This window comes from Mobula hypostoma, chromosome 10 (genome assembly GCF_963921235.1).
Source record: "Mobula hypostoma chromosome 10, sMobHyp1.1, whole genome shotgun sequence".
Taxonomy (NCBI): domain Eukaryota; kingdom Metazoa; phylum Chordata; class Chondrichthyes; order Myliobatiformes; family Myliobatidae; genus Mobula; species Mobula hypostoma.
Window position 1 is genome coordinate 57,952,254 of NC_086106.1, and position 27,636 is coordinate 57,979,889.

A 27,636-nucleotide genomic window follows, 5' to 3' on the forward strand; every position below is an offset into this window, starting at 1 on the left:
TTCCACATCCCATTCCCATTCTGACATGTCTATCCACGGCCTCCTCTACTGTAAAGATGAAGCCACACTCAGGTTGGAGGAACAACACCTTATATTCCGTCTGGGTAGCCTTCAACCTGATGGCATGAACATCGACTTCTCTAACTTCCGCTAGGCCCCACCTCCCCCTCGTACCCCATCTGTTACTCATTTTTATGCACACATTCTTTCTCTCACTCTCCTTTTTCTCCCTCTGTCCCTCTGAATATACCTCTTGCCCATCTTCTGGGTCACCCCCCCCCTTGTCTTTCTTCCCGGACCTCCTGTCCCATGATCCTCTTGTATCCCCTTTTGCCAATCACCTGTCCAGCTCTCGGCTCTATCCCTCCCCCTCCTGTCTTCTCCTATCATTTTGCATCTCCCCCTCCCCCTCCAGCTTTCAAATCCCTTACTCACTCTTCCTTCAGTTAGTCCTGACGAAGGGTCTCGGCCTGAAACGTCGACTGCGCCTCTTCCTAGTAAAGGAATGAAGTTTCTCAACATTGAATGAGATTGCTTTAGTTGAAAATGCTTTCAGGTTTTTCTGAAGCAACATGCACAGAGTCGAACTAGAGATGGGTTGAACTAGGGAATACAGATGTGCAAATGATTGAAGAGATTGGTGGAGCTCTCTGGGATAAGTTTGGCAAGCTGGTAATGAAAAACAATAAAATAGTTCCCTTGAGTTTGGAGCGTAAGTTAGGAGAAGGCAGTTTTCCATACTGTGGGATGGTACCTGGGAAAGGCAGATTTGGAGGAACTGCCAGAGGGAAACACATTTGGTAAATCCAGCGATTAGAAGTGAAATGACAAGAATTCGGAGTCCCTGTAAGAGATAATGAAGGATATTGAAAAACTGATCGGTAAAAGGAGGCATGTGTCAAATGTAGGAAGTCACCAAACAAGTCATTTGAAGTTCATAACAGACAGAAGAAAATGGAAAAATTAGGGCAAAAAGGAGTCATGAACTGTCCTTGGCAAGAATAATTACAGAATCGTAAAAATATATTAAAGCAAGAGGATAGCTAAGGAAGGAACTAAGGGATGATCTAAGTGTGATCCTAAATGAGTAATTTCCATTGGTATTCACCAGGGAGGTGAATTTGTGGGCTCTCTAAAGTTGAGAGGGCTATAGTGGTTTGGAGCTGTAATGTCTGACTCAAAGGATAAGATTACTCTTCTCATCACTAAGGGGCCCAATTCCTTCTTAGCTAACCTCTTGTTTCAGTATGAAGGAGGTGTAAGAGCTAGAAATATTTGTGCACCTTAAAGTGGATTGATCCTAGGACAAAGATGAAAGCAAAAATGGAGATTACTCAGGCCTTGGAGATGTTTGCACTTTGTTAGTCATATGTATGGTACTATAAGACCGGAGGCAGCTATTGTGCTTTTATTTAAAAAGGGCAGCTGAGACAAGCCTGGAAACTACAGGTCAGTGAACTTTACATCAGTGGTTGAAAACTTGAAGGTTCTATGAGACCAGGATTTATATTCACTTGGAAAGATGGGACTGATTGGGAGTTGCTATGATTTGTACGGAGGAGATCAAGTCTCAATTTTTTTGAGGAGGTAGCCAAGGAGTTTGATGAACAGTTTGGTAGATATTTCCTATATGTACATTAATAAAGCTTTTTACAAAATAGGCTGGCCTAGAAGGTAATGGTATGATGAAAGGTGCTGATGAATTGGGTCCAAAATTGCCTGAGTGATATGAGACAGGGTAATGGTGAAAGGGTGTTTTCTGACTGGAAACTGTGTAACAAGTATGCACTTCCCATCCTGCAGGGATGGTACTGGGGTCTTTGTTCATAATATATAGAAATGACTGGGCGTATGATTAAGCTTGCAGATAATATGAACATTTATGGAACAGCAGATAGTGAAGGCTGTTTAAAGTGATGGTGGAACATAATCAGACAGTTGAAGGAGAATGGCAGGTGGAATTTAATCCGACCGAGTGTGACTTGTGGTTAAATTTTGGGTGAACATATGGAGTAAATGTCAGGGATGTTGTGAATATTGATGTAGTTAGATCTTGGGGTACCAGTCCATTGCTTCCTGAAAGCTCTGAAACAAGTGGATAGGACAGTAAAGAAGGCATTTTGTATGCTTGTTTTCATTGAGCATAAGAATTGGAACATCATGTTACAGCTTTAAATATTTAGACCACACTTGGATCATAATTGTGTACGGTTATGGTTGCCACACAAGAGCAAGAATATGATAGCAATAGAGAGAATGCAGAAGAGATAAAAGCCCATTTGCATCATCTTGGTGAGAATAGATACACATCTCAGTGGGGTGAAGGGCCTGTTTCTGTGGTGATCTTGCCAAATGGCCTACTGTTAATGAAAAGCTTATCAAAGTGCTAACTGTAAGTATCAGTTTGTTGGAAAACCTTTTCTTCAGGGTAGGAATTTCGCATCCTCACTTAATCTGGGTGTATATGTGAGCCCAGACTCACCAGTGACTCTGAGCTGGCTCCTCTGTACAGGTACAAGAAATGCCAGTGACATCAACATCCCAAGTTAAGCTCACAATCCAAGAATAGGGAGTATCCCTGAAAGACATGGTGTTAGAAAGATCCCATTTGCTTAGTCTTGTATTTCACTGCCATCCCCTCACAAGAGGTTTTCCTCTACAACAATGGGATGACAGTGACTCAATCCCTGAGCTGCTCCTTGCTGCTTTACTAAATCTAGGGGAAGCCCCTGGTCACGTTGTTCTACCTTTGTCCAAGTAAAGTGATTAAAAACCTCCACAGTATTATCAGCACTGTAAAAATATATTTAATGTAAGACATTTTTCAGTCACTTAAATTAGAACAGTAGCTGGACTAAGTCGCAAGTGCCTGGGACTGATGAGAATTGTGTGTTGTTAGTTCTACGCTCTGTATAAAGGTTTCTCCTTTTGATATTTCTGATGAAAAGTACGTGCCGAAGAGCATCATCATGGAGCGTCCCTGAGGTGAAACGTCAACTGTTTCTTTTCTCACAGATACAACCTGACATGCTGAGTGTTTCCAGCATCCACAGTATTTTGACCTGCAGTACATTTACTGTTTGGACAAAGGCTGTGCCAAGCAGGTAGTTTTTCAGTAGCATCTAGGTCTGATTACTTTCCAACAGCTTGAACTATTCAAGCCTTGCGATATGTTTGCAATGCTCATAGCTCCAGGTCTGCTTTCATCACCAGCCTAGCTCCAGGCAAGTGATGGGTTCACGTGCCAGAATATTAAAGCACTTTGAGCAACAGTCTGGACAGAGCACTTCACTGCATGGGTGATAAAAGTGGAACTCCTTGTTTCTGTAATCCAGTAGAGCTGCTACCTCAACACAAGAGACCAGGGTTTGAGATCTAATGTAGGATTAATGTAAGTAGGGGATTTGATGGTCAGTGTGGACACTGGACAGTAGGGCGTCTTGCTGTACTTTTCTGAAATCAACCCTGAGCTCCTTAAAGTCCCTTCTGCAATGCTCCAGTACGTACTTGCAGAGCAGGTCTAGCACTGGAATCAGTAAAAAGATGCTGATAAACTGTTGTACGTATTGTGTCACAGTCTACTGTGGTGGAGAGCTCAAGACTCCATTAGTGTAAGGAGAAGTCTTTCTACAGGTTGAAACTCTGGCCCAGCAGCATTTAGATCTTTAATACAGATCTGTACTAATTGGCTAATTCTAAGGACTAAAATTAACTAAGATCTGTACCTGATTAACCTACCAGTGTAACTTTTACATTATCAGCCAACAGCTTTCCCAAATTAGGGAAAATTTGAGTTACCAATAGTTCTTGAGAACAGAACCCTCACTAACTGGGGAGTGTCCTGTACTTAAAAGAACAGTCCTGATTAGTGGTAGATAATTGGGACAGTTTTATTGTAATCTGGCACCAGACAATCCTAAAGTGCTGAATCAGAGAGTTTCAACGTGTGACTAATATGAAATACCTGGATTATGGTCCTTGCTATGTTGTGCCCAATGGAGATTGTGTTGGCATGTGAAAAATATGACCTCATAAGGAATGCTACTGCTAAGATCAACGATGAGAAAGAATACAACGGTACCAACTTCTAAGTAGTGCTTTTGGTCCTCTTCCTCAAACCTCACTACCTTCATTCTCTGAGTAGACTGAGGACAAGCATTGTCAAAATGAGATCCTTACATGGTGAGAGCTGGATTCTTTTGTTTGATTTGGTGACCCAGGTCTTATGACATTATACCTGTCATGATCAAATTATTGAAACCTTTTACCCTTCCTGTCAAGACATGACAGTATTTCAAAGATAAATTGCCTGACACCCGAATTCCACACAGACACACACACACACACACACACACACGCACGTGCGCGCGCGATCATCTGTTCCCCCCCCCATATTTAACAGTGCTGGGTAATGGGACACTCACTAGGACCAGCAACTTGGAACGAGTGAGTCCTTCTTCAGCTCAACATCATACTTGGAGAGGCAGCTCCGCTAACGTGTACCAGCTAACCATGAGGTGGATGGGAATGAACTCCAATATGATATTGCAGCCTGGGGAGGAATGCTAAATAAATGTGTGTGGACAGATCAGAAGGGTTTTGAACACACTGTCCCTGATCCTTCCAACTCGGCTCCCAGGTGAAGCTATGCATTGCTGACTTGGAGTTAGCAGCTGGGGCTTTCTGTCCCCTGGGAAGGCAGGGCTTGGTAAGGTTGGCTTCGGTCCACCCTGGGCTTGGCCTTCCTGAGGAACAGAGGCAGGATGCTAGGAGTGAAACTGATGTCCTTGAAAGAATGCAGCAGGAAGATACCAAGGACGATAACGAGGAACCCACTAATTGTGCCCACAATGTTGTAAATGGTCATGTGGTACCACTCCTTGAACAGAATGACTGAGCAGGTCATCACAGCAGTGGTAAAAAAGACATAGTAGATAGGAGTTACGATGGAGGTGTTGAAGATGTCGAGGGCTTTGTTCAGGTAGTTGATCTGGGTGCTGATGCAGACTATCAAGAAGACCAGCAGGATCCAGGTCATTGGGGATGATAGCACACGGTGGCCCACAAATAGCTCCTTAATGGCGATGCCCAGACCCTTAACACACGAGACAGAGAGGGAGCCAATGATGGAGCAGATGAGGATGTAGACCAGGACATTCTTCTGGCCGTAGCGGGGGGTCACCAACAAGATCAGGATCAAGCAGCTGACCACAACACACACAGCAAAAGCAATGAAACCTGCAAGGCAGAAACAAGGCTGGATTTAGATCGGGATGCAAGGTGTGTATGTGCACAATAAACAAAAAACCTGGCAGAACCAGTCCTGCTTTAAAAACACCTCCAACCTGGCACTAACTTGAAATGTGCCAGGTTACAGGGAAAATCCAGAATAAGCCAGAAATGCTGGAAGAACTCAGCCAGTTGGGAAGTTTCTGTTGGAAATAAACCAGTTAACATTTGCATTCAGAACTATGAGAGGGTGTCAGTGTTAAAAGCAGAGATGGAGAGTAGGAAGATGGGGGACTAAACACTAGAAGGGGCCAGGTAAAGGTGATGAGCATGAATAGGATGGCGTGAGAAAGGGACAGGGTGAGATGAAATGTTGGGCCACAGTGTGGTAGTAGAGGAAGCCAAACACAGACTAGAGTGGGATTGGGAAATAAAATGGCACAGGGAGAATCAATGTTCACTTGTGTGGCTGGTAACCAGAGCAGCCAGCTTTGACTGGAAAATGGGTGGATTTCCTTTGCTTTTGAAACTGAGTTTGTCATCACATGGAGTGTCATTCCTGAAAGGGTACTGACAGCAGAATTAAGTGATTTTTTCAATAGGGAACTGGATAAATTTATAGTTATAAAGTCTGCAGCACCAAGCAGAACCTAGAGTGAAACAGCTGCCTCACAAAGCAGAGCCTGGCCAATCCCATGAAGGCCTTGACCCATCTACTGGAATCTATGATTCTGCCATAATTGATGGAGATGCATCTGTCCTGCACTGACACCTGTTGTAGTGGAAACAAAGTATTCCACCAGATTTTACCCAATTTGTTCTACCTGGATCCTTCAGCTTTTCCACCATTTCAGCCAAGGTTCCGACCTCCTCCTCCTGTGGGGCATGGATGACCATCACCGTTGATCCCAGGATACTCAGAATGCAGCCCATCTTTCCGTGAAGGTTCAGCCGCTCATTTAAAAAGTATGAAGATAAGATAGCACTGAGGGAGAGTAGTGAGATTGTGTTAGGAATTCCAAAGACTGGATAGGAAACAGTAATAGAATTTACAAATTCCTGATCATTCTCTTTCTCTAGAGTTTCTTTAGAGTTTGTATCTGCTGCTACCTGCCTTGCCTTGAAGAGCAATATTTTAAAAGAAAAGCCTGGCCCCATTGATAGTTTTTGCTGTATCCATGCTCAACTCCCAGACTCTCAAACAGGTTTTATTTATCATTTACCACACAAAATGCACAATCAAAGTAACTGTACCTGACCCCATGGGGTAATGTGAAATGTCTTAAAACCCATGTCTAAAAGTAATCTATTTAAATTAATCTAAAAATCTGAATGAAAAAAGTTGAGAATACTCAACCGGACAAGACTGATGGAAGGTCCTTGCCTCTGCTTCTGTCTCCATTCATGCTGCCTGACACACCGAGCAATGCCATCCTCTTTCTCTTTAAGATGGAATATTATAAGACAGTGATAAAATGGGAAGTGAGAAAGACTCAGACGCTAGCAGTGTTGCAATGGGAGATGATGATGGGGGAAGGAAATGCTAAGGGCTGCACTGATGAAAAGATAGTCGGGTGTGAATACTGGGTCGCACCTGCTCTTTCAGATTCAATTGGGAATGGGGTCAGGCTTCAGTGGGCTGCAGGAGTATTGTCTCCACTCTACCCCAGCTCAAGTTGACACCAACATTGAAGTGACTGAATAGCTTCACTGCTGAACAACTCTTGCAGATCTCCTTGCTCAGCAAGAACCTGCTTATAGACTGTTTGTCCCACTCCCATTAGTGAAGAGGCCACACAGCATCTGCGCCAGGATCACAACAGTCAAAACCAGTTACTTTCCCCGAACTGAAAGGCTGCTCAACCCCTCCATCCATTCTCCCACCCCCACCACCCCCTTCCATTACATCTACATCATCCTCTCCTCTCCACAGCCCCTCCTTCATACCCCCACACACTGCCACTTGTACATTGTATTTTATAGGATGACCTTTGATTCTGGCATGGTTCCAGATTGGAAAATTGCAAATGTCACTAAACTCTTTAAGAAGGGCAGAAGAAAGGAAATTATAGGCTAGTTAGCCTGACCTCAGTGGTTGGGAAGATGTCAGGAGTCGATTATTCAGGATGTGATTTCAGGATACTTGGAGGCACATGATAAGATAGACCAACGTCAGCATGGTTTCCTCAAGAGAAAATCTTCCCTGACAAACCTGTTGGAATTCTTTGAGAAAATAACAAGCAGGATAGACGAAGGAGAATCAGTGGATATTGTATACTTGGATTTTCAGAAGGCCTTTGACAAGGTGCTGCACATGAGGCTGTTTAACAAGAGCCCATGCTATTACAGGAAAGATATTAGCGCGGATAGAGCATTGGCTGACTGCCAAGAGACAGAGTGGGAATAAATGGAGCCCCTTCTGATTGACTACTGGTGACTAGAGGTGTTCTGCAGGGGTTGGTGTTGGGACCTTTTCATTTTACGTTGCATGCCAATGATTTGGATGATGAATTGATGGCTTTGTGGCCAAGTCTGAGGACGATACAGAGATGGGGGAACAGCAGGTACTGTTGAGGAAGCAGGGAGACTGCAGGTGGACAAATTAGGAGAATGGCAAAGAAGTGGCAGATGGAATACAGTATTGGGAAGTATTGGGTGTCACGAACTTTGGTAGAAGGAATAAAAGCACAGACTATTTTCTGAACAGGGCAAAAATTAAAAAATCTGAAGTGAAAATGGACTTGGGAGTCCCTGTGCATGATTCCCTAAAAGTTAACTTGCAGGTTGAGTCAATGGCAAGGAAGACAAATGCAATGTTAGCATTCATTTCAATAGGATTATATAAAATCTGAATTTTTAAGGCATTGGTGAGGCCTTGGAGTATTGTGAACAGTTCTGGGCCTCCTATTTAGTAAATAGGACTCTCCTATTGAGAATTATTTCAGGCATGAAAGGCTAATCATACGAGTAGCAATTGATGGCTCTGGACCTTTACTTGCTGCAATTTAGAATGAAGCTGGGATCTCATTGAAACCTATTGAATATTGAAAGGCTTAGATAGAATGGATTTGGAGATGATGTTTCCTCTAGTGGGGGAGTCCAGGAACAGCGTCAGAATAGAGGGTCTTTCATTTAGAACAGTGACGAGGAGGAATTTCTTTCGCCAGAGGGTGGCGACTCTGTGGGATTCAATATCACAGGTTGTTATGGAAACCAGGTCATTGGGTATATTTAAGGCAGAGGTTGATTAGAGAGTGAAAGGTTACGGGGATAAAACAAGAGAATGGGGTTGAAAGGGAAATGGATGAATCCATGGTGAAAGATTGGAAGGAAGAAGTTCAGGCTGAAAAAAATAAAATCATATCCTTGCCTGTAAAGACTTTGCAAAGTGTTGCTTAGAAGATACTGTAAAGATGTGGGAAAATGTCTTGTGGTCAGATGAGCAAAGAGGAACTTTTTGGCCTGAATACTAAACATTACACGGGTTGTAAATCTAATACTGTGCATCAGCCAGGTAACACCATCCCTATTATAAAATATGGTGGAGTAGTATGCTATGGGGATGCTTTTCAGCAGGAGGGGCTGGAAATCTGGTCGGGATTGATGGGAGGATGAATGCTGCTAAACACAGAGATTCTGGATAAAAACCTGCTTGCCTCTGCCAGAAAGCTTAAACTGGGGAGGAAGTTTGTCTTTCAGCAGGACAACAACCCAAAGCACACTGCCAGAGGAACCATGCTGTGGCTTCAAATGAAGAAAATTGATGTCCTTGAGTGGCCCAGTCAGATCCTGATCTTAACCCAACTGAACACCTCTAATAATTCCTCAAGATTGCTAACCACTGCAGTCTTGCTCCTTCATGTTGTGGAAAGCTAATAGAGGCTTATCCAAAAAGACTACTGGATGTAATAGCTGAGGGAGGTGCTGAGCAAAGAAGAGTGAATACTTTTGAACTGCTGACATTTCAGTTTTTGAATCTTTAGCTTTTCTTATTTTACAATTTTCCCTGTTTTTTGGACTCTACTGTGAAACAAGGAGCATGTGATTCACATATAAAATTCTCAGTTAAATTGATCAAAATCCTTGCTTGTAATACTGGTTTATGTGAACAAAGGTTGGGGGGCTGAATACTTTTACCATATATACCAAATTTCCCAAAAGCTGTCCCACTGTTTGTTAATCCTGTTGGAGAACTGTGCACTGTATTCTGTCTCTGAGATAAGGCTGTATTTCTCATAATCCTTTTACAGAAATATTCAATATTCCCATAATATTATAAATGTTTCTTTATGGAAAAATGCAAAGTGAACTTTGAACCATACCATGAAAATGATGGGATGTGTAGAAAGATTTCTACACATTTCTAACATATGCTAACCTGACCTTGAGTCATACATCACAGAAACAAATTCTCCGGTCCACCATGTACATGTTTGTTCTCAACTACATTATCCCATTTATCCACATTAGGCCCATATTCTATGCCTTGACAATTCCAGTGTCTAAACACCTCATAAACACAGTGACTATAACTTCTTCCACCACATTCTTATGGAAGCAAGTTCAAGATATAAACCACTGTGTGAGGAAGTTTCCCCTCTAAAACCCTGCCCACCCTCCTATAGTGTGGCTGCCAGAAATGCACACAATACCCCCAAGTGTAGTGTTATTTGCAACAAAATGTTCCAATGTTTATATTTCTGTCACCTGACCCATGAACAAGTATTCCAGGTACCTTCTTCACCACTCTATCCAGCTGTGTTGCCATTTTCCAGAACCCTTGGGTGTGAACCGTTTGGTCTCTGTTCATCTACCTCCATTAGTGCCCTACAATTTATAGGTCTTACCTCTATTTAACTTTTCAAGGTGCACAACTTTGTAGTTGTCGTGAGTATTGTTAATGATTTTGAGCATCTGAATCTCAGTTCTTGTTGGGAATGCTGGAGTTACTTGGCCTTGTGAGTGGGGATAATCGTGATGAGGCCATGTCTCTCCTCTGTGTATTGGTGCTGCCTGCTGTTTGGTTTGTGAGCTGGATTGAAGGGTGGAGGGTCTCACACGGTGAAACTGCCTGACTGTGATTACACCGTTCAGGTGTTTGTAAAGTCAGTGTATGGGGAATGGGAAACCAGAATCAAGGCATTTAGAGTCAGATTGCACAGAAACAGGCCATTCGGCCCATTCTAACCAGGGGCACCCATTCCTTTAATCCCATCTCTCAGCAATTGGCCTGTAGCCTTACCAGGTAATTCAAGTGCTCATCTAGACACCAATGCTGTCCGCATCTCTGCTTCCACCTGTCTCAGGCAATCAGTTTGCATACTCAACACTCTAGGTGCAAAGGGTCCCCTTAAGATCCCCTCTGAATTTATTTGACCCCCCCCCACCCTAAATCTAAGACCTAGGTCAACGGCAGATGCCATCTCTCTGGCCCTACATTCCTCTTTAGAACACCTGGAGAATAAAGACGCATACATAAGGCTCCTTTTCATTGCCTGCAGCTCTGCCTTTAATACCATCATTCCAAATAACCTGATTCCTAAGCTCCGGAACCTGGGCCTTAGCAGTTAGATCTGTAGCTGGATCTTCAACTTCCTCACAGACAGGACCCAGGCTGTAAAAATAGGGGACAAGCTCTCCTCTACAATCACTCTGAGCACTGGTGCCCCACAAGGCTGTGTACTCAGCCCCCTGCTGTACTCACTGTACACCCGTGATTGTGTAGCCAAGTTTCCATCAAACTCAATATATAAGTTTGCTGATGACACAACAATTGTAGGCCGTATCTCAGGTAATGATGAGTTTGAGTACAGAGAGGAAATTAAGAACCTGGTGGCATGGTGCAAAGACAATAACCTATCCCTCAACGTCAGCAAGACGAAAGAATTGATTGCTGATTTCAGGAGGAGTAGCGAACCACACAACCCAATTTACATCGGTGGTGTGCAAGTGGAACAGGTCAAAAGCTTTAAGTTCCTCGGGGTCAACATCACAAATGACCCGACTTGGTCCAACCAAGCAGAGTTCACGGCCAAGAAGGCCCACCAGCGCCTTTACTTCCTGAGAAAACTAGAGAAATTTGGCCTATCCCCTAAAACCCTCACTAATTTTTATAGATGCACCGTAGAAAGCATTCTTCAAGGGTGCATCACAACCTGGTATGGAAGTTGTCCTGTCCAAGACTGAAAGAAGCTGCAGAAGATCGTGAAAATGGTGCAGCACATCACATAAACCAATGTTCTGTCCTTGGACTCACTTTACACCGCACGCTGTCGGAGCAGTGCTGCCAAGATAATCAAGGACATGACCCACCCAGTCAACACACTTTTCATCCCTCTTCCCTCCGGGAGAAGGCTCAGGAGCTTGAAGACTTGTACGGCCAGATTTGGGAACAGCTTCTTTCCAACTGTGATAAGACTGCTGAACGGATCCTGACCCAGATCGGGGCCGTACCCTCCAAATATCCAGACCTGCCTCTCAGTTTTTTTGCACTACCTTACTTTCCATTTTTCTATTTATGATTTATAATTTAAATTTTTAATATTTACTAATTTTTACTATTTTTAATATTTAATATTTGTAATCCAGGGAGTGGGAGCGCAGAATCAAATATTGCTGTGATGATTGTACGTTCTGGTATCAATTGTTTGGCGACAATAAAGTATATAGTTTTACCTACCCCTGATATGGATAATAGTTTTCCACATCTCCCCCATCTGTACCAGTCATACTTTCATACACTTCAATTATGTGCCCTCTCAAGTTCCTCTGCTCCAGTCTTTCCTCATCACTGAACTGCTCCAACTCAGGCAACATCCTGAAGAATGGAGCCACAACAACAGCCTCTTACCCAGTGTAGCAAGACCAAGGAGCTGATTATCATGTCGGAGGACCTGTCCTGGGCCCAGCATGCAAGTGCAATTATGAAGAAAGCACATCATTGCCTCTGCTTCTTTAGGAGTTTGTGAGGATTTGACATGACATCTGAAACTTAGACCAACTTCTATAGGTGTGTAGTGGAGAATATATCGACCGGTTGCATCACTTCCTGTCATGGAAACACCAAAGCCCTTGAATGGAAAATCCTACAAAAAGTAGTGGATACGGCCCAGTCTATCACAAGTAAGGGCCTCCCCACCATTGATCACATCTGCATGAAACGCTGTCGCAGGAAAGCAAACAGGGACCCCACCACGCAGGTCATACTGTCTTCTCACTGCTGCAATCAGGAAGGTGGTACAGGAGCCTCCGAACTCACACCACCAGGATCAGGAACAGTTATTGCCCCTCAACCATCAGGCTCTTGAACCAGAGATAACTTCACTTGCCCCATCACTGAACTGTTCCCACATTATATAAACTCACTTTCAAGGGCACCATCTCATGTTCTCAATATTTATTGCTTATTTAATTAATATTTCTTCTTTCTATTTCTATTTGTAGTTTGTTGTCTTTTGAACACTGGTTGTCTGCCCTGTTAGTGCAGTCTTTCATTAAGTCTATTATAGTTATTGGTTTTATTGAGTATGCTGACAAGAAAATGAATCTCAGGATTGTGACTGGGGATAATAAATTTACTTAGAACTTTCACAAAACGTTGGAGGAACTCAGCAGGCCAGGCAGCATCTATGGAAACGAGTACAGTCAACGTTTCAGGTTGAGTCGAGTGTTTACTCTTTTCCATAGATGCTGCCTGGCCTGCTGAGTTCCTTGAGCATTTTATGTGTGTTGCTTGGATTTCCAATCTGCAGATTTTCTCTTGTTTACTTTGAACTTTGATCATTCACGCAAGAGGTAAGCTACACTGTATGCAGTACTTCAGCTAAGGTCCAATCAATGTTTTATAAAATTGGAGCATAATCTCCCTGTTCTTCTATTGAATGGTCCAAGTAATGAAGACCAGTATCCCATACACTGCCTTAGCCATGTTATCCATCTGTGCTGCCACCTTCAAAGGTCACTGGAATTGCTCATCAATGTCTCTCTTTTGTTAGTAATAGGCTTAAACACCACCATTCAAGGTGCCATTCATACCCCTCACCTCACATTAAACTCCATCTCAGCCGACTTCACCAACATATCAATATCACCCTGTAGCCCAGACTATCCTCCATAATGAACAATCTGTGTCCATAGTGATCACGTCTACATCCACATGCATTGTCTACATTACAAACACAAAAGATCTCAGCACCGATCTGTGACACAACAGAGGTCAACGGCCTCCAAATCACAAGAACAGCCTCCACCATTACCCTGTTCTCAATGGTGAAGACAATTCTAGATCTAGTTTACCAGCTTGTTGGGAGGGTAGGAAAGAGGAGACCGTGAGCTGAAGGACATTGGGTTTGCTCACCTCACAAGAACGCTGAGGGCTCCCAGAGGTGTGACTAGAGTTGCTGGGGCAAAGGCATAGGCAGCAAAATTGGCAGCTTCTCCCAAACCCACTGCAAAAGAGGACAGGCAGAGTTAGAGAGCGAACCAGGTGCTCAATGTACCCGGTGCTCAGTCATCACACAACCCACACAGACAGTGACAGGCCAGAGAGGAGTAAAGGGACCCCAGGGTGAGAGGGTGGATGGAATCTGCGGGTGGGGTGGCAGAAGGGGATCGGAGTGGAATTGGCAGATGCGGAGGGCTGGAAGAATAGAGATGTGGCGGGACCCATTTGGGGGAGAGTATTTTGTGGGGGAAAGAGTGGTGAAAGAGGGGTGGAGTGGGCAGGAGGGTGAGTGGGGTCGGGGTGTTAGGATACCGGGATAGGTGGAGGGTAGGTGGTCAATGGAGTTGTAAGGTAGGAGGACACTGCCCACCCTCTTCTTGACCAAGAGAACCGATGCATGGCTGCTGTCCCGGTGTGAGCTCCCGTCAGTGGGAAGTTATGTAGCAGCTCCCTGGCAGGGTCGACTCCACCCCAAAGGTAGGAAGATTCACTGTCCGACACTCACTTGTGAGAAGCCCGGCCCACCAAAGCCACTCCTTCAGGTATGCGTGTCCGCCCTGGCCTGTGGAAAAAGCAGATGGCGATTAAACACGGCACTCAAACAGCCAGCCCCACCTAACTCACATCACCGGCTGTACCTCTCGGCTAGGGGCTTGCAGGCACTGGGATTGGGTAGGATAGGGAAGTGCAGCCAGTCGACCTGACACCAGGAGTTCACGGTAACGGTAACTGAGCCAGCAGAAAGCAATATGCTGCAGCCACTACGGTTGCTGCCTCATTGCGCCAGCGAGCCAAGGTCAGTCCTGACTGTGTGGAGTTTGCACGTTCTCCCAGTGATCCTGTGGGCTCCCCCCTTCCCCCCCAGTACTCACACTAGTTTGCTCCCACATCCCAAAGATGTGTCAGTTAGTGGGCTTTCTGGCTTCTGTAAATTGTCCCAGTGTGTAGGTGCGAGGTAAAATCTGGAGGAAATTGATGGGAACATGAGGCAGATTAAAAAAATGTAGGATTGGTGTAAATGAGCTGTGATGGTCAACACAGACTCAATGGCCAAAGGGCCAGTTTCAGTGCTGTACGACTCTGATTCGATTATCTCCTCTCATTGGTATGTGTGAGCTCTCCTGTGGAGACTGATAAGAATTGAAACGCAGTGTCACCACACAGAACACTGTGTTGGTAGTAACTGCTCCTTCCTGTGGCCAAATGGAGAACTGTAGCAGCACTGGACACTGACAGGTGGACATCACCTCCCCGAACCTGCCAACTTGTTCTCCCGTTCTCCTATGAAGGCCCTTACCTCCCCTTTCCCATAAGAGGGGCTGACTCTCTTACCCCCACCCCTCTGCAGTTCCTGGAGCAGAGACTCGTCTCTCTCATCCCAGCATTATTCCACTTGAGACCAGGTCACACAGTCCAGCTGCAGGAAGGCCACTTACCTGCTCTTACCGCTGACTTCCCGGCTAGGCGCAGGAGTCCCTTCTTCTTCAGGATGAAACTGCTCCCAATGAAGATGCTGGAGCTAATGGCAAGAGCAAGCCCCAGGTAGAAGACATAATGCCCAGTGCTGCTGTCAGTGGCTGGAAGCTGTGGGGCACAGGGCTGAGTTTACCGTTAGCTACAAAAATACAGGGAGCTACCATACAGTGAAAAACCTGTTTGCAGTATAGCCAGCAAGTAGGTTCAGACAACATATAATATCAATTAGACATGAAATTATACTATACAGTGAAATAAAATGTCATGCAAAGGAAAACAAAGACACAATTGAAGACGTTCATGACAGTACAAGACGTGGTCCATGTTATTCCATTGCTGAGGTAGGAGTTGAGTTATGCAGGTCCGTTGAAGAATTGTCATTGTGAGGGAGGGGGAGTTGGGGGTTCTAACTGTCATTCATTCTTTGGGGCACTTCTCTGTTTTTGTGGATGTCTGAAGAAGAAGAATTTCTGGATGTATATTGTACATATTTCTCTGACATTAGATGTACCTTTTGAACCGAGTGGAAGTAGGAAGGCAGCTGCTCTTGAATCTGGTGGTGTGGTTCTTCGGGCTTCTATAGCTCCTGCCTGACAGTAGCAGTACAGTGGGGAAGCAGGCTCAGCACTTGCTCTGTCTAACATGGGAAACAGAGATATCCCTGCACCATAGAACAACTTATTCCCCATAATGGACCAAGGAGGTGCTGACAAACCCGATACCAAACAGCACAGTGACATCAGGCAATGGGGACGGTGCAGGTAGAGCCATGACCCAGGTTTAATCCTGACCTCGGTCGCTGTCTGTGTGGGGTTTGCACGTTCTCTCCGTGAGCCCATAGGTCTACCCCACCCCTACATCCCAAAGATGCACAGGTTGTTGGATTAATTGGTGCTGGAACGTGTGTCTGCTGTGTGTGTGAGTGGTAGAATCTGGTGGGGGCTGGGGGAAGGGAAGCTGCAGAGTATGCGGGCAGAAAAAACTCACAATGTGGAATTAGTGTAAATGGGAACTTGTTAGTTGTCACACTCATTGAGTCGAAGGGTCTGCATCTGTGCAGTTGACTTTACAACTCTAATGGTCACTGTCGTCTGAGAATGACATACGTGTTTCCGAGCTGAGAATATAAGTGCCATGTCACATGACATGAGCGATCATGGTCTCATGATCACGATTGTTCTTGGCAAACTTTTCGTCAGAAGTGGTTTGCCATGACCTCCTTCTGGGCAGTGTCTTTACGAGGCAGGGGACCCCAGCCATTATCAACACTCTTCAGGGATTCTGTCTGCCTGGCGTCAGTGGTCGCATAACCAGGACTTGTGATATGCACCGGTCGTTCATACCGCCATCCACCACCTGCTCCCATGGCTTCACGTGACCCAGATCGGGGGTGGGGGGTGGTTTAAGTAGGTGCTACACCTTGCCCAAGGGTGACCGGCAGGCTAGCAGAGGAAAGGTGTGCCTCACACCTCCTTTGGTAGAGACGTATCTCCACCCCGATACCCACCGAGCTGGGAAGGAATTAGAAATTAAGTTGGTGAAGCAGAGAGGAGGGAGGACCTTGAAGATCTGGGCAAGTGGGTTGAAAGGTTATACTCAACAGAACTGTGCTCAAAGTCCTTAAATAGGGTTTAAACAGCGCTGTGAGAAATGTTCAAACCCGATTATTACAGGTACAGCAAAATGTGGGAGACAAACATTTAGAACATAGGGTAATTTAAGGTGGGGGGGGTTATATGGGAGGCAGAGTTTAAGGGTCAGCACAACACTGAGGGCCGAAGGGCCTGTACTGTACTATTCTATGTTCTATGTAATTCAAAGCAGAGAGTGGACAGAAAATGGGATTACAATTGAGGCACTTTTGAAGGGATTTTAATATTTCTAAATACACTCAATTCTGCAGGAAGTCAAGGAGTTGGAGGTAATTTTAAACAAATAACTGTCTACATGCAGAGGGATGGTACAAATGTGCTGTCCAGTACTCCATCCATTAAGTATTACTGTAGTTAGTTTAGTGCAAGTTTCTGAACAGTAATAGGGAGACTGTGAGGTATTCTTGAAGGCAATTTACAGAGGGACACCAAAAACGGCAGAAACTGATTTGCCTATCACCACATTTGGTCTATGGTGGACACATTCTTACTGGCTCTCCACTCAGTTTTGGATCAGCTGGACAAAAGCAGGCTGCTGTTTATTGATTACAGCTCAGTGCTCAACACCATTTTACCCTCGGTACTAATCAACGAGCTCCAAAACGTGAGCCCCTACACCTCCCTCAGTATATGGAGTCTTAACTTTCTCATCGGGAAACCATAATCATTGCAGATTGGAAGTAACATCTCGTCCTCACTGACAATCAACACTGGTGCACCTCAAGGAAATATGCTTATCCCAGTACTGTACTCTCACTACAGCCATGACTGTGTGGCTAGGCACAGCTCAAATGCCATCTATAAATTTGCTGACAAGACAACTATTGTTGGCAGAGTTTCAGACGGTGACAAGGAGGTCACCATCAACAGACTATCTGGCTGAGGGGTGTCGCAGCAACAACCTTGTACTCAATGTCAATAAGACCAAGAAATTGATGGTGGACTTCAAGAAGGGGAAGTTGAGGGAAGACACCCAGTCCTCATCAAGCAATCAGAAATAGAAAGGGTGAGTAGTTTCAAGTTCCTGGGTATCAAAGTCTCTGAAGCTCTATCCTGGGCCCAATATATTGATGCAATTACAAAGAAGGCACAACAGCAGCTACATTTCATTAGGAGTTTGAGGAGGCTTGGAAGGTCACCAAAGACTCACAAATTTCTGCAGATGTACCCTGGGGAGCATTCTAACTGGTCGCATCACCGTCTGGTACGGAGGGGCCACTGCACTGGATTGGTAAAAGCTGCAGGAAGTTACAAACTTAGCCAGCTCCACCATGGGCACTAGCCTTACCGGCATCAAGGATATCTTCTAAAGGTGATGCCTCAGAAAAAGCGGCATCCATCCTTAAGAATGGCCAATATCCAGGGCATGCCCTCTTCTCATTGTTACCATCAAGGAGCTGGTTCGGGAGCCTGAAGACACACACTCAACATTTTACTAACAGCTTCATCCCCCCTGCCACCATATTTCTGAATGGAAAATGGACCCATTTATACTACCTTATATTTTAGCTCTGTTTTTGCTCTACCTATTTAATTGTATATTGCCTATTTTTTATAATTTTATTATGTATTACAATGCACTGCTGCCACAAAAAAAACAAATTTCATGCAAAATGCCTGTGATATCAAACATGATTCTGAATCAAAGGAGGAATTGATGAGCACATGAGAGAGAAAACATTGCAGGGGTAAATTGAGAGAAGTGGGACAGTTGGGATTCATTCATGGGAGCTGGCATGAACCTGTGGTATGAAGGGCCACCTCTTGCATTATATCAGTATTTCTCTCCTAAAGTGTACAAGATAATAAGAGGAATAGATAGAGTGGATAGCCAGTGCCTCTTCCCCAGGGTACCACTGCTCAATACAAGAGGACATGGCTTTAAGGTAAGGGGTGGGAAGTTCAAGGGGGATATTAGAGGAAGGTTTTTTACTCAGAGAGTGGTTGGTGCGTGGAATGCACTGCCTGAGTCAGTGGTGGAGGCAGATACACTAGTGAAGTTTAAGAAACTACTAGACAGGTATATGGAGGAATTTAAGGTGGGGGTTTATATGGGAGGCAGGGTTTGAGGGTCGGCACAACATTGTGGGCTGAAGGGCCTGTACTGTGCTGTACTATTCTATGTTCTATGTAAGTTAGATTTCTGATAAATGTGAGTTATTGAAAAAATGTGAATATTGTTCATTATCCTTTGCATGAATTACATTTGAGCAGAACACAGGTCCAAGTGATGTCCCTTGAACAAAGTTAGTAAAGATACTGCGACTGTGGAGTAAACCAACTGATTCCTTGACAGAGTTGCAGAAATTTCTCTGCATCAACTTTCCTCAATTAACATCAGTTTGCAGTTCCAGCTTCACATCAGTGGCAAATATATCAAGTGTCTGCTGACTGCACGTGCAAAGCTACCTTTCATCACCTACCGAGGCTGATGTGGAGATCGGTTCTGGCACCAGGAATACTCCACCAAGAGGAATTATCTCCATTCTCCTGGGACATACAAGAAGCGTCAACCGTTCCAGAAGGCAGGAAGAGGAAGTGACACAAGTATCACACCATCCTTCCCGGACAACAGACCCTTAATATGATGTAGTATTGCCGGCCCAACCTTACCTCTGCCTTCCATACCTCTGTCATCCTCCCCACCCTTCCCTCCATTACCTCACTTACCCATCTCCTCATTGCTCCAACACCCAACCTGACCCCATACCCTTCTCTTCCCACATTCCTAACCTTCCGACCCTATGGACGCCCCTTCTATGCATCCCACCTGACTCCGCCTTCCTTCTCTACCCCTAGCTCTCCTTTTGCTCCTCTGCCCGCACCCCCTTCCTCCCTAGACTGCCACCCCGTCCCTCCTTCCTTCCCAGCTCCCAACACTCTCTAACCCCGGCCCTCCTTTTACCTCCCTACCATGGAGCCATCCAAACCCGACCACCGTATTCCCTCCTATCCTTGAACCCCTCTTCTCTCACAACCCCAATTCCAGCTTCCTTAATTATCTCCTTACCCCTGACACTCCTCCCTCCTCACCCAATTCCCCTTATTCCTTACAAACTCCAACTCTCCACCCCACCCCATTTCCTCCGTATCCTGAACCACCACCCCCTTCCCTCCTTCACCTCCGAACAGCGCCTCTTTCCTATCTATTCTCAACTCCTGTAATTCCTCCTTCACCACCCGTCCCCTTTACCCCGCACCTCACTGACAACTTCTCCATCTTCCGATCCGCCGCTCCAGCCGTCCCCCCAGCCCACTTCCGCTCTGCTGTGTGCATCCCACATCTGCCTCCCGGGTGGACTTCCGGCATGCCGGGTGAGGAACCGACGCCGTCCCGCGGGTTATGGACAGGAAAAGCTCTGGCAGCTAGAACAAGATGACAGGTGGGCGCCGGGGATTGGGATTTCTCCGCGGCGATGTTCTCCGGGGAGACCGGGAGGGCGTTGTTCCCACCTCTGGAGCAGTTAGACATCTCCTGTAGTCTTCGGTACTGGAGTACAACACGGGAATCAGTCCTTCGCACGTTATGGGAATACCGGCCCCTTCGCCCATCCCATTAGTCCTCCCCGGATTTTGAGAGACCTCAGAAGCGCCCAGGAGGCCTCTCGGTGCTTTGGGTCTACGCCAGTTAACTCTCAGTCCCGTGTGTTTATTCTCTCACACCCATCATCTCTCATTTGATTCTTTTGTCATTAATCTGTACTCTAATTAATCTGCCGGTTACCAGTGGTGTTCCACAGGGGTCCGTGTTGAGGCCACTTCTTCTTACATTGTACATCAGCGATTTGGATTATGGAATAGATGGCTTTGTGGCTAAGTTTGCTGACGATACAAAGATAGGTGGAGGGGCCGGTAGTGCTGAGGAAACAGAGAGTCTGCAGAGAGACTTGGATAGATTGGAAGAATGGGCAAAGAAGTGGCAAATGAAATACAATGTTGGAAAGTGTATGGTTATGCACTTTGGCAGAAGAAATAAATGGGCAGACTATTATTTAAATGGGGAGAGAATTCAAAGTTCTGAGATGCAACGGCCCTTGGGAGTCCTCGTACAGGATACCCTTAAGGTTAACCCCCAGGTTGAGTCGGTGGTGAAGAAGGTGAATGCAATGTTGGCATTCATTTCTAGAGGAATAGAGTATAGGAGCAGGGATGTGATGTTGAGTCTCTATAAGGCGCTGGTGAGACCTCACTGGGAGTACCGTGGGCAGTTTTGGTCTCCTTATTTAAGAAAGGATGTGCTGACGTTGAAGAGGGTACAGAGAAGATTCACTAGAATGATTCTGGGAATGAGATGGTTAACATATGAGGAACGTTTGTCCGCTCTTGGACTGTATTCCTTGGAGTTTAGAAGAATGAGGGGAGACCTCATAGAAACATTTCAAATGTTGAAAGGCATGGACAGAGTGGATGTGGCAAAGCTGTTTCCCATGAAGGGGGAGTCTAATATGAGAGGGCTTGACTTAAGGATTGAAGGGTGCCCATTCAGAACAGAAATGCGAAGAAATTAGTTTAGCCAGAGGGTGGTGAATCTATGGAATTTGTTGCCACGGGCAGCAGTGAAGGCCAAGTCATTGGGTGTATTTAAGGCAGAGATTGATAGGTATCTGAGTAGACAGGGCATCAAAGGTTATGGTGAGAAGGCGGGGGAGTGGGACTAAATGGGAGAATGGATCAGCTCATGATAAAATGGCGGAACAGACTTGATGCGCCGAATGGCCGACTTCTGCTCCTTTGTCTTATGGTCTTACTTACTTACAGCAAACAATTACCCAACCGGCCTGTGCGTCTTTAGGATGTGGGGGGAAACCTACACAGTCACACACAGCAGCGGATGGTAACAGTGAGAAAAGGTAATGTCGTGGGTGCAAGAGGTCCTTTATAATGGGTGCTGCCTTTCTGAGACACTGTTCACTTTGTCCTGGGTACTTTGTAGGCTAGTACCCAAAATGGAGCTGACTAGATTTACAACTTTCTGCAGCTTCTTTCGGTCCTGTGCAGTAGCCCCTCCATACCAGACAGTGATGCAGCCTGTCAGAATGCTCTCCACAGTACAACTATAGAAGTTTTTGAGTGTATTTGTTGACATGTACTTGCATTGAAGGCCGCTTGTATAGACCTGAGCTGCCTTCAATTCCACAATTCAGCTGCTGCACATCATAAAATCGCAGCTCATCCTTCCTTAAATATGTTCTTAGTACCTTGGCTGTGGTTTCATATTTCCCTGCAATAGTGAAGTGGAGGTGATGCCAAATGTCTTCTCTCAGAGGTGAGTCGATGGAATTCTTGACATGGAGGATTGTCGAGGGGCAGACATTGAGTATATTCGAGGTAGCAATTGACACACCTTTAAAGTGTATTGTGAACAGTCAAGTGGTACTGGGAGAGTGGTGTGTGTTGAAGACTGGAAGGCTGTGATGTTGTTAAATGACCAAGCAGGTTGGAGTGTTTGACTGATAGGCTACTGCTTCTATTCCTTCTGGTCTTGCCTTCTTAAGCGACTAGAATAGCGTGACCTTTGAAAGCCGTGTTGGTGGTGTCTTCTCCACTCATCTCAGTGGGTTCCAGCGCAAGTTCTCTGTATTGCTGCAGTAGGAACAGGGAAGTTTTCCTGTTTTTTCTGTCAATATTTGCGTCGATAAACACAATTAGAGATCACCTGACAGTTTACCTTATTGCTGTTTATGGGATCTTGCTATGCACAATCAATAACTGGATTAGACAATGGGCAATAGACAATAGGTGCAGGAGTAGGCCATTCGGCCCTTCGAGCCAGCACCACCATTCACTGTGATCATGGCTGATCATCCACAATCAGTACCCCGTTCCTGCCTTATCCCCATAACCTTTGATTCCGCTATCTTTAACAGCTCTATCCATCTCTTTCTTGGAAGCATCCAGAGACTTGGCCTCCATAGCCTTCTGGGGCAGAGCATTCCATATATCCACCACTCTCTGGGTGCAAAAATTTTTCCTCAACTCCGTTCTAAATGGCCTACCCCTTATTCTTAAACTGTGGCCTCTGGTTCTGGACTCACCCATCAGCGGGAACATGCTTCCTGCCTCCAGCGTGTCCAATCACTTAATAATCTTATATGTTTCAATAAGATCCCCTCTCAGTCTTCTAAATTCCAGAGTATACAAGCCCAGTTGCTCCAATCTTTCAACATATGACAGTCCCGCCATCCCAGGAATTAACCTTGTGAACCTGCGCTGCACTCCCTCAATAGCAAGAATGTCCTTCCTCAAATTTGGAGACCACAACTGCACACAGTACTCCAGGTGGTCTCACCAGGGCCCTGTACAGCTGCAGAAGAACCTCTTTGCTCTTATACTCAATTCCCCTTGTTATGAAGGCCAGCATGCCATTAGCTTTCTTCACTGCCTGCTGTACTTGCATGCTTGCTTTCAGTGACTGATGTACAAGAACACCTAGATCTCGTTGTGCTTCCCCTTTTCCTAACTTGACTCCATTTAGATAATAATCTGCCTTCCCGTTCTTACCACCAAAGTGGATAACCTCACATCTATCCAGATTAAACTGCATCTGCCATGCACCTGCCCACTCACCTAGTCACCCTGCATTCTCATAACATCCTCCTCACATTTCACACTGCCATCCAGCTTTGTGTCATCAGCAAATTTGCTAATGTTACTTTTAATTCCCTGATCTAAATCATTAATATATATTGTAAACAGCTGCGGTCCCAGCACTGAACCCTGCGGTACCCCACTGGTCACTGCCTGCCATTCCGAAAGGGACCCGTTAATCGCTACTCTTTGTTTTCTGTCAGCCAGCCAATTTTCAATCCATGTCAGTACTCTGCCCCCAATACCATGTGCCCTAATTTTGCCCACAAATCTCCTATGTGGGACTTTATCAAAGACTTTCTGAAAGTCCAGGTACACTACATCCATTGGCTCTCCCTTGTCCATTTTCATAGTTACATCCTCAAAAAATTCCAGAAGATTAGTCAAGCACAATTTCCCCTTCGTAAATCCATGCTGACTCGGACCAATCAAATGTGAACCAGTGGCTGACTTTCAGAAGTACTTCAGGATTGAACTTTGATGTTCTTTGGGATGGCAATAGATTGCAGGAGTGTTTTTATCAATGCAGTTGTCTTCAATAAAAAGTCTAAACAAATTTTCAAAACGGTTAAAAGTAAAGTTTACTGTCATATGCACAAGTAGGAAATTGAGTATCCATTTGCAGAGGAATGGGTCTTGAAGCTCAATGATGAGTCTGGATAGTATATTGTGACATCATGTGCACGTGTACCCACACCCGCACGCTCACAAACTCTTTCTCTCTCCTGCTCTCAGCCTTATTTGTGATTTCCCTTTTGTTCCCTGATGGTAAGAACTGGATGAATCTGACCCGCTCTATTTGTGATTTATATTTCAGCTAAAGGTCAGAAGCAGGGCTCAAAGAGCAAGGAAGATGCTCCGTATGAGCTGGAGAGTCAGTACATCCTGAGGCTGCCACCGGTGAGTGTGTCAGAGCGTCAGCTTCCGGCTTCAGGTGGAAATTGATTTTAAATAATGTTTTGTAACCTGTTGTCAAAGTTTAATCCTTTGAAATGAAAGCTGTCCTGGTGAAAGGATGTGAATTGTTTTCCAACAATATAATCATCCTGACTGGTGGTGCCCAGCACTGAAGATGGTCTAATCTGAAGTTTCTATCACCAAAATACTCTCCACCCCCTTTGTGTACCAGCCTACAGGCAGAGGTCAGCATCCATTAGTCTCTGTAACTGGTGTTGGCATATCCTTCCCTCTGCCTCTACACCCTATATCAGTGAGAGGTATGGTCCTGCAGGGAAAAGGACCAGGCCAGTTTGGTGAAGCTGCGGTGTAGGATTCCACGCATTCTTAACAGCAAATGCTGGGGACTCACCTAACGAATCAGATCGAGGTTCTGAGTCCTGCCACATACAGCCATGAACTGTAGTGGACAGTCAAACCGTTAATGGAGAGAGGAGGAGGCACCTCGTACTTCTCCATCCTCAATGATGTCAGGGACCATTGTGTAAGTCCTAAAGGCTGAAGCATTTGCACTTATGTTCGGATGATCCATCCGACTCTCTGTCACAGGTCAGTCTTCAGTGATTCAGTCTCTACATCTGGAAATGGTTGAAAGCACTGGATGCAGCAGAGGCTCTGGGACCAGACAACATCCAGGCTGAAGTGTTGAAGTCCTGCACTCCTGAGCTCATCCTGCTTTCAGCAAAGTTACAGCACTGGCATCTACCCAGCTGTGCGGGAAGTTACAACACTGGCATCTACCCAGCTGTGCAGAAAGTTACAACACTGGCATCTACCCAGCTGTGCGGGAAGTTACAACACTGGCATCTACCCAGCTGTGCGGGAAGTTACAACACTGGCATCTACCCAGCTGTGCGGGAAGTTACAACACTGGCATTCTCACAGCTGTGCGGAAAGTTACAACACTGGCATCTACCCAGCTGTGCGGGAAGTTACAACACTGGCATCTACCCAGCTGTGCAGGAAGTTACAACACTGGCATTCTCACAGCTGTGCGGAAAGTTACAACACTGGCATCTACCCAGCTGTGCGGGAAGTTACAACACTGGCATCTACCCAGCTGTGCGGAAGGTTACAACACTGGCATCTACCCAGCTGTGCGGGAAGTTACAACACTGGCATTCTCGCAGCTGTGCGGAAAGTTACAACACTGGCATCTACCCAGCTGTGCGGGAAGTTACAACACTGGCATTCTCGCAGCTGTGCGGAAAGTTACAACACTGGCATCTACCCAGCTGTGCGGGAAGTTACAACACTGGCATCTACCCAGCTGTGCGGGAAGTTACAACACTGGCATCTACCCAGCTGTGTGGAAGGTCGGCCAGGTGTATCCCGTTTACAGGGAGCAGGATAAATCAATGTAACTGGCCCAGTCAATCTGCTGCCAATCATCAGGAAAATGATGGAAGGTAGCAGCAGCCACAACACTTGCACACGGGAACTGCTCACTGATGTTCTGTTCGGGATTGCTGAGATGTCTTCACTCCAGGCCTCAATACCAAGGCAGTATTTGACCAAGTGTGATGTCAATGAGCCCTGGTAAAAGTGAAGTCTCTGGGCATTAAAGGGAAATCACTCCAGTGACTGGCATTATGTTTTATGCAAACAAAGATAGTTGACATCCCAGCCCTAGGATCTCAGGGCAGTGTCATAGGCCCAGTCATTTCCAGCTGCTTCCTTCCCAATCAGAATCAGCTCCATTATCTCTGACATAGGTCATGAAATTTGCTTTGCAGCAACAGTTACAGTGAAAGCCATTAAAAAATTTTGTTACAAACTGAAATAAAAAGTGCAAAGGATGAGTAACGTGGCAGTGTTCATGGACCGTTCAGAAATCTGATGGCAGAGGGGAAAAAGCTGTGCCAAAAATGTTGAACGTTGGTCCTCAGGCTTCTGTACCTGCTGACTATATCACTCGCAACTCTGCAAGCGAAGTAGCCTATGCTTGTATAGTCATAGTCATACTTTATTAATACCGGGGGAAATTGGTTTTCATTACAGTTGCACCATAAATAATAAATAGTAATAAAACTATAAGTAGTTAAATAGTAATATGTAAATTATGCCAGTAAATTATGAAATAAGTCCAGGACCAGCCTATTGGCTCAGGGTGTCTGACCCTCCAAGGGAGGAGTTGTAAAGTTTGATGGCCACAGGCAGGAATGACTTCCTATGACGCTCAGTGCTGCATCTCGGAGGAATGAGTCTCTGGCTGAATGTACTCCTGTGCCCACCCAGTACATTATGTAGTGGATGGGAGACATTGTCCAAGATGGTATGCAACTTAGACAGCATCCTCTTTTCAGACACCACCGTGAGAGAGTCCAGTTCCATTCCCACAACATCACTGGCCTTACAAATGAATTTGTTGATTCTGTTGGTGTCTGCTACCCTCAGCCTACTGCCCCAGCACACAACAGCAAACATGATAGCACTGGCCACCACAGACTCGTAGAACATCCTCAGCATTGTCCGACATGTTAAAGGACCTCAGTCTCCTCAGGAAATAGAGACGGCTCTGACCCTTCTTGTAGACAGCCTCAGTGTTCTTTGACCAGTCCAGTTTATTGTCAATTCATATCCCCAGGTATTTGTAATCCTCCACCATGTCCACACTGACCCCCTGGATGGAAACAGGGGTCACCGGTACCTTGGCTCTCCTCAGGTCTACCACCAGCTCCTTAGTCTTTTTCACATTAAGCTGCAGATAATTCTGCTCACACCATGTGACAAAGTTTCCTACCGTAGCCCCTCAGCCCCATCTCCCTTGCTGATGCATCCAACTATGGCAGAGTCATCGGAAAACTTCTGAAGATGACAAGACTCTGTGCAGTAGTTGAAGTCCGAGTAGTTGAAGTCCGAGGTGTAAATGGTGAAGAGAAAGGGAGACAAGACAGTCCCCTGTGGAGCCCCAGTGCTGCTGATCACTCTGTCGGACACACAGTGTTGCAAGGCCTAGGCGATGTTCAGGCATTGACTGGTAAAAGGCATATAATTTTCATGTTGCATATGTACTGAGCAATGATCAGCTCCAATGAGAGGGATTAACTACCTATCGTTGATGTTCAATGGCATTACCGTTCCTGAACTCCCCCAGCGTCAGTATCCTGTGGGCCATCAGTAAGACGAAGATGTTTCCCTTCCTTTCTATTTTAATTATACTGTAAATAGATTGTAAAACTGAGTCCCCGGTACAGACCCTTGGAATTGCTACTACACCATGCTTCCAAATACAAAACTGTTCTTTATAGTCATGGGATTGTACAGCACGGAAACAGGACCTTCGGACCG

General features: G+C 45.4%; 2 protein-coding genes across 2 annotated transcripts in view; one reads left to right on the forward strand and one right to left on the reverse strand.

Annotated features, from left to right (window-relative positions):
* Positions 1-457: 457 nt before the first annotated feature.
* Positions 458-20,033, reverse strand: zgc:101583 (uncharacterized protein LOC494104 homolog). The gene is made up of 7 exons (XM_063060558.1): positions 20,001-20,033; positions 19,224-19,290; positions 15,109-15,256; positions 14,178-14,234; positions 13,586-13,676; positions 6,054-6,214; positions 458-5,238 (listed from the first exon to the last, which is right to left on the reverse strand). The coding sequence occupies exons 1-7, from the start codon at positions 20,018-20,020 to the stop codon at positions 4,667-4,669; spliced, it is 1,116 nt and encodes a 371-aa protein (XP_062916628.1). The 5' UTR covers positions 20,021-20,033; the 3' UTR covers positions 458-4,666.
* A 38-nt stretch (positions 20,034-20,071) lies between these two features.
* Positions 20,072-27,636, forward strand: part of taf7 (TAF7 RNA polymerase II, TATA box binding protein (TBP)-associated factor) — a 40,181-nt gene continuing 32,616 nt past the window's right edge. The window contains exons 1-2 of the mRNA XM_063060559.1: positions 20,072-20,183; positions 24,206-24,288. Of these exons, the coding sequence (XP_062916629.1) occupies positions 20,177-20,183; positions 24,206-24,288 (90 nt within the window). The 5' untranslated portion in view covers positions 20,072-20,176. The remainder of the gene's footprint in view (positions 20,184-24,205; positions 24,289-27,636) is intronic.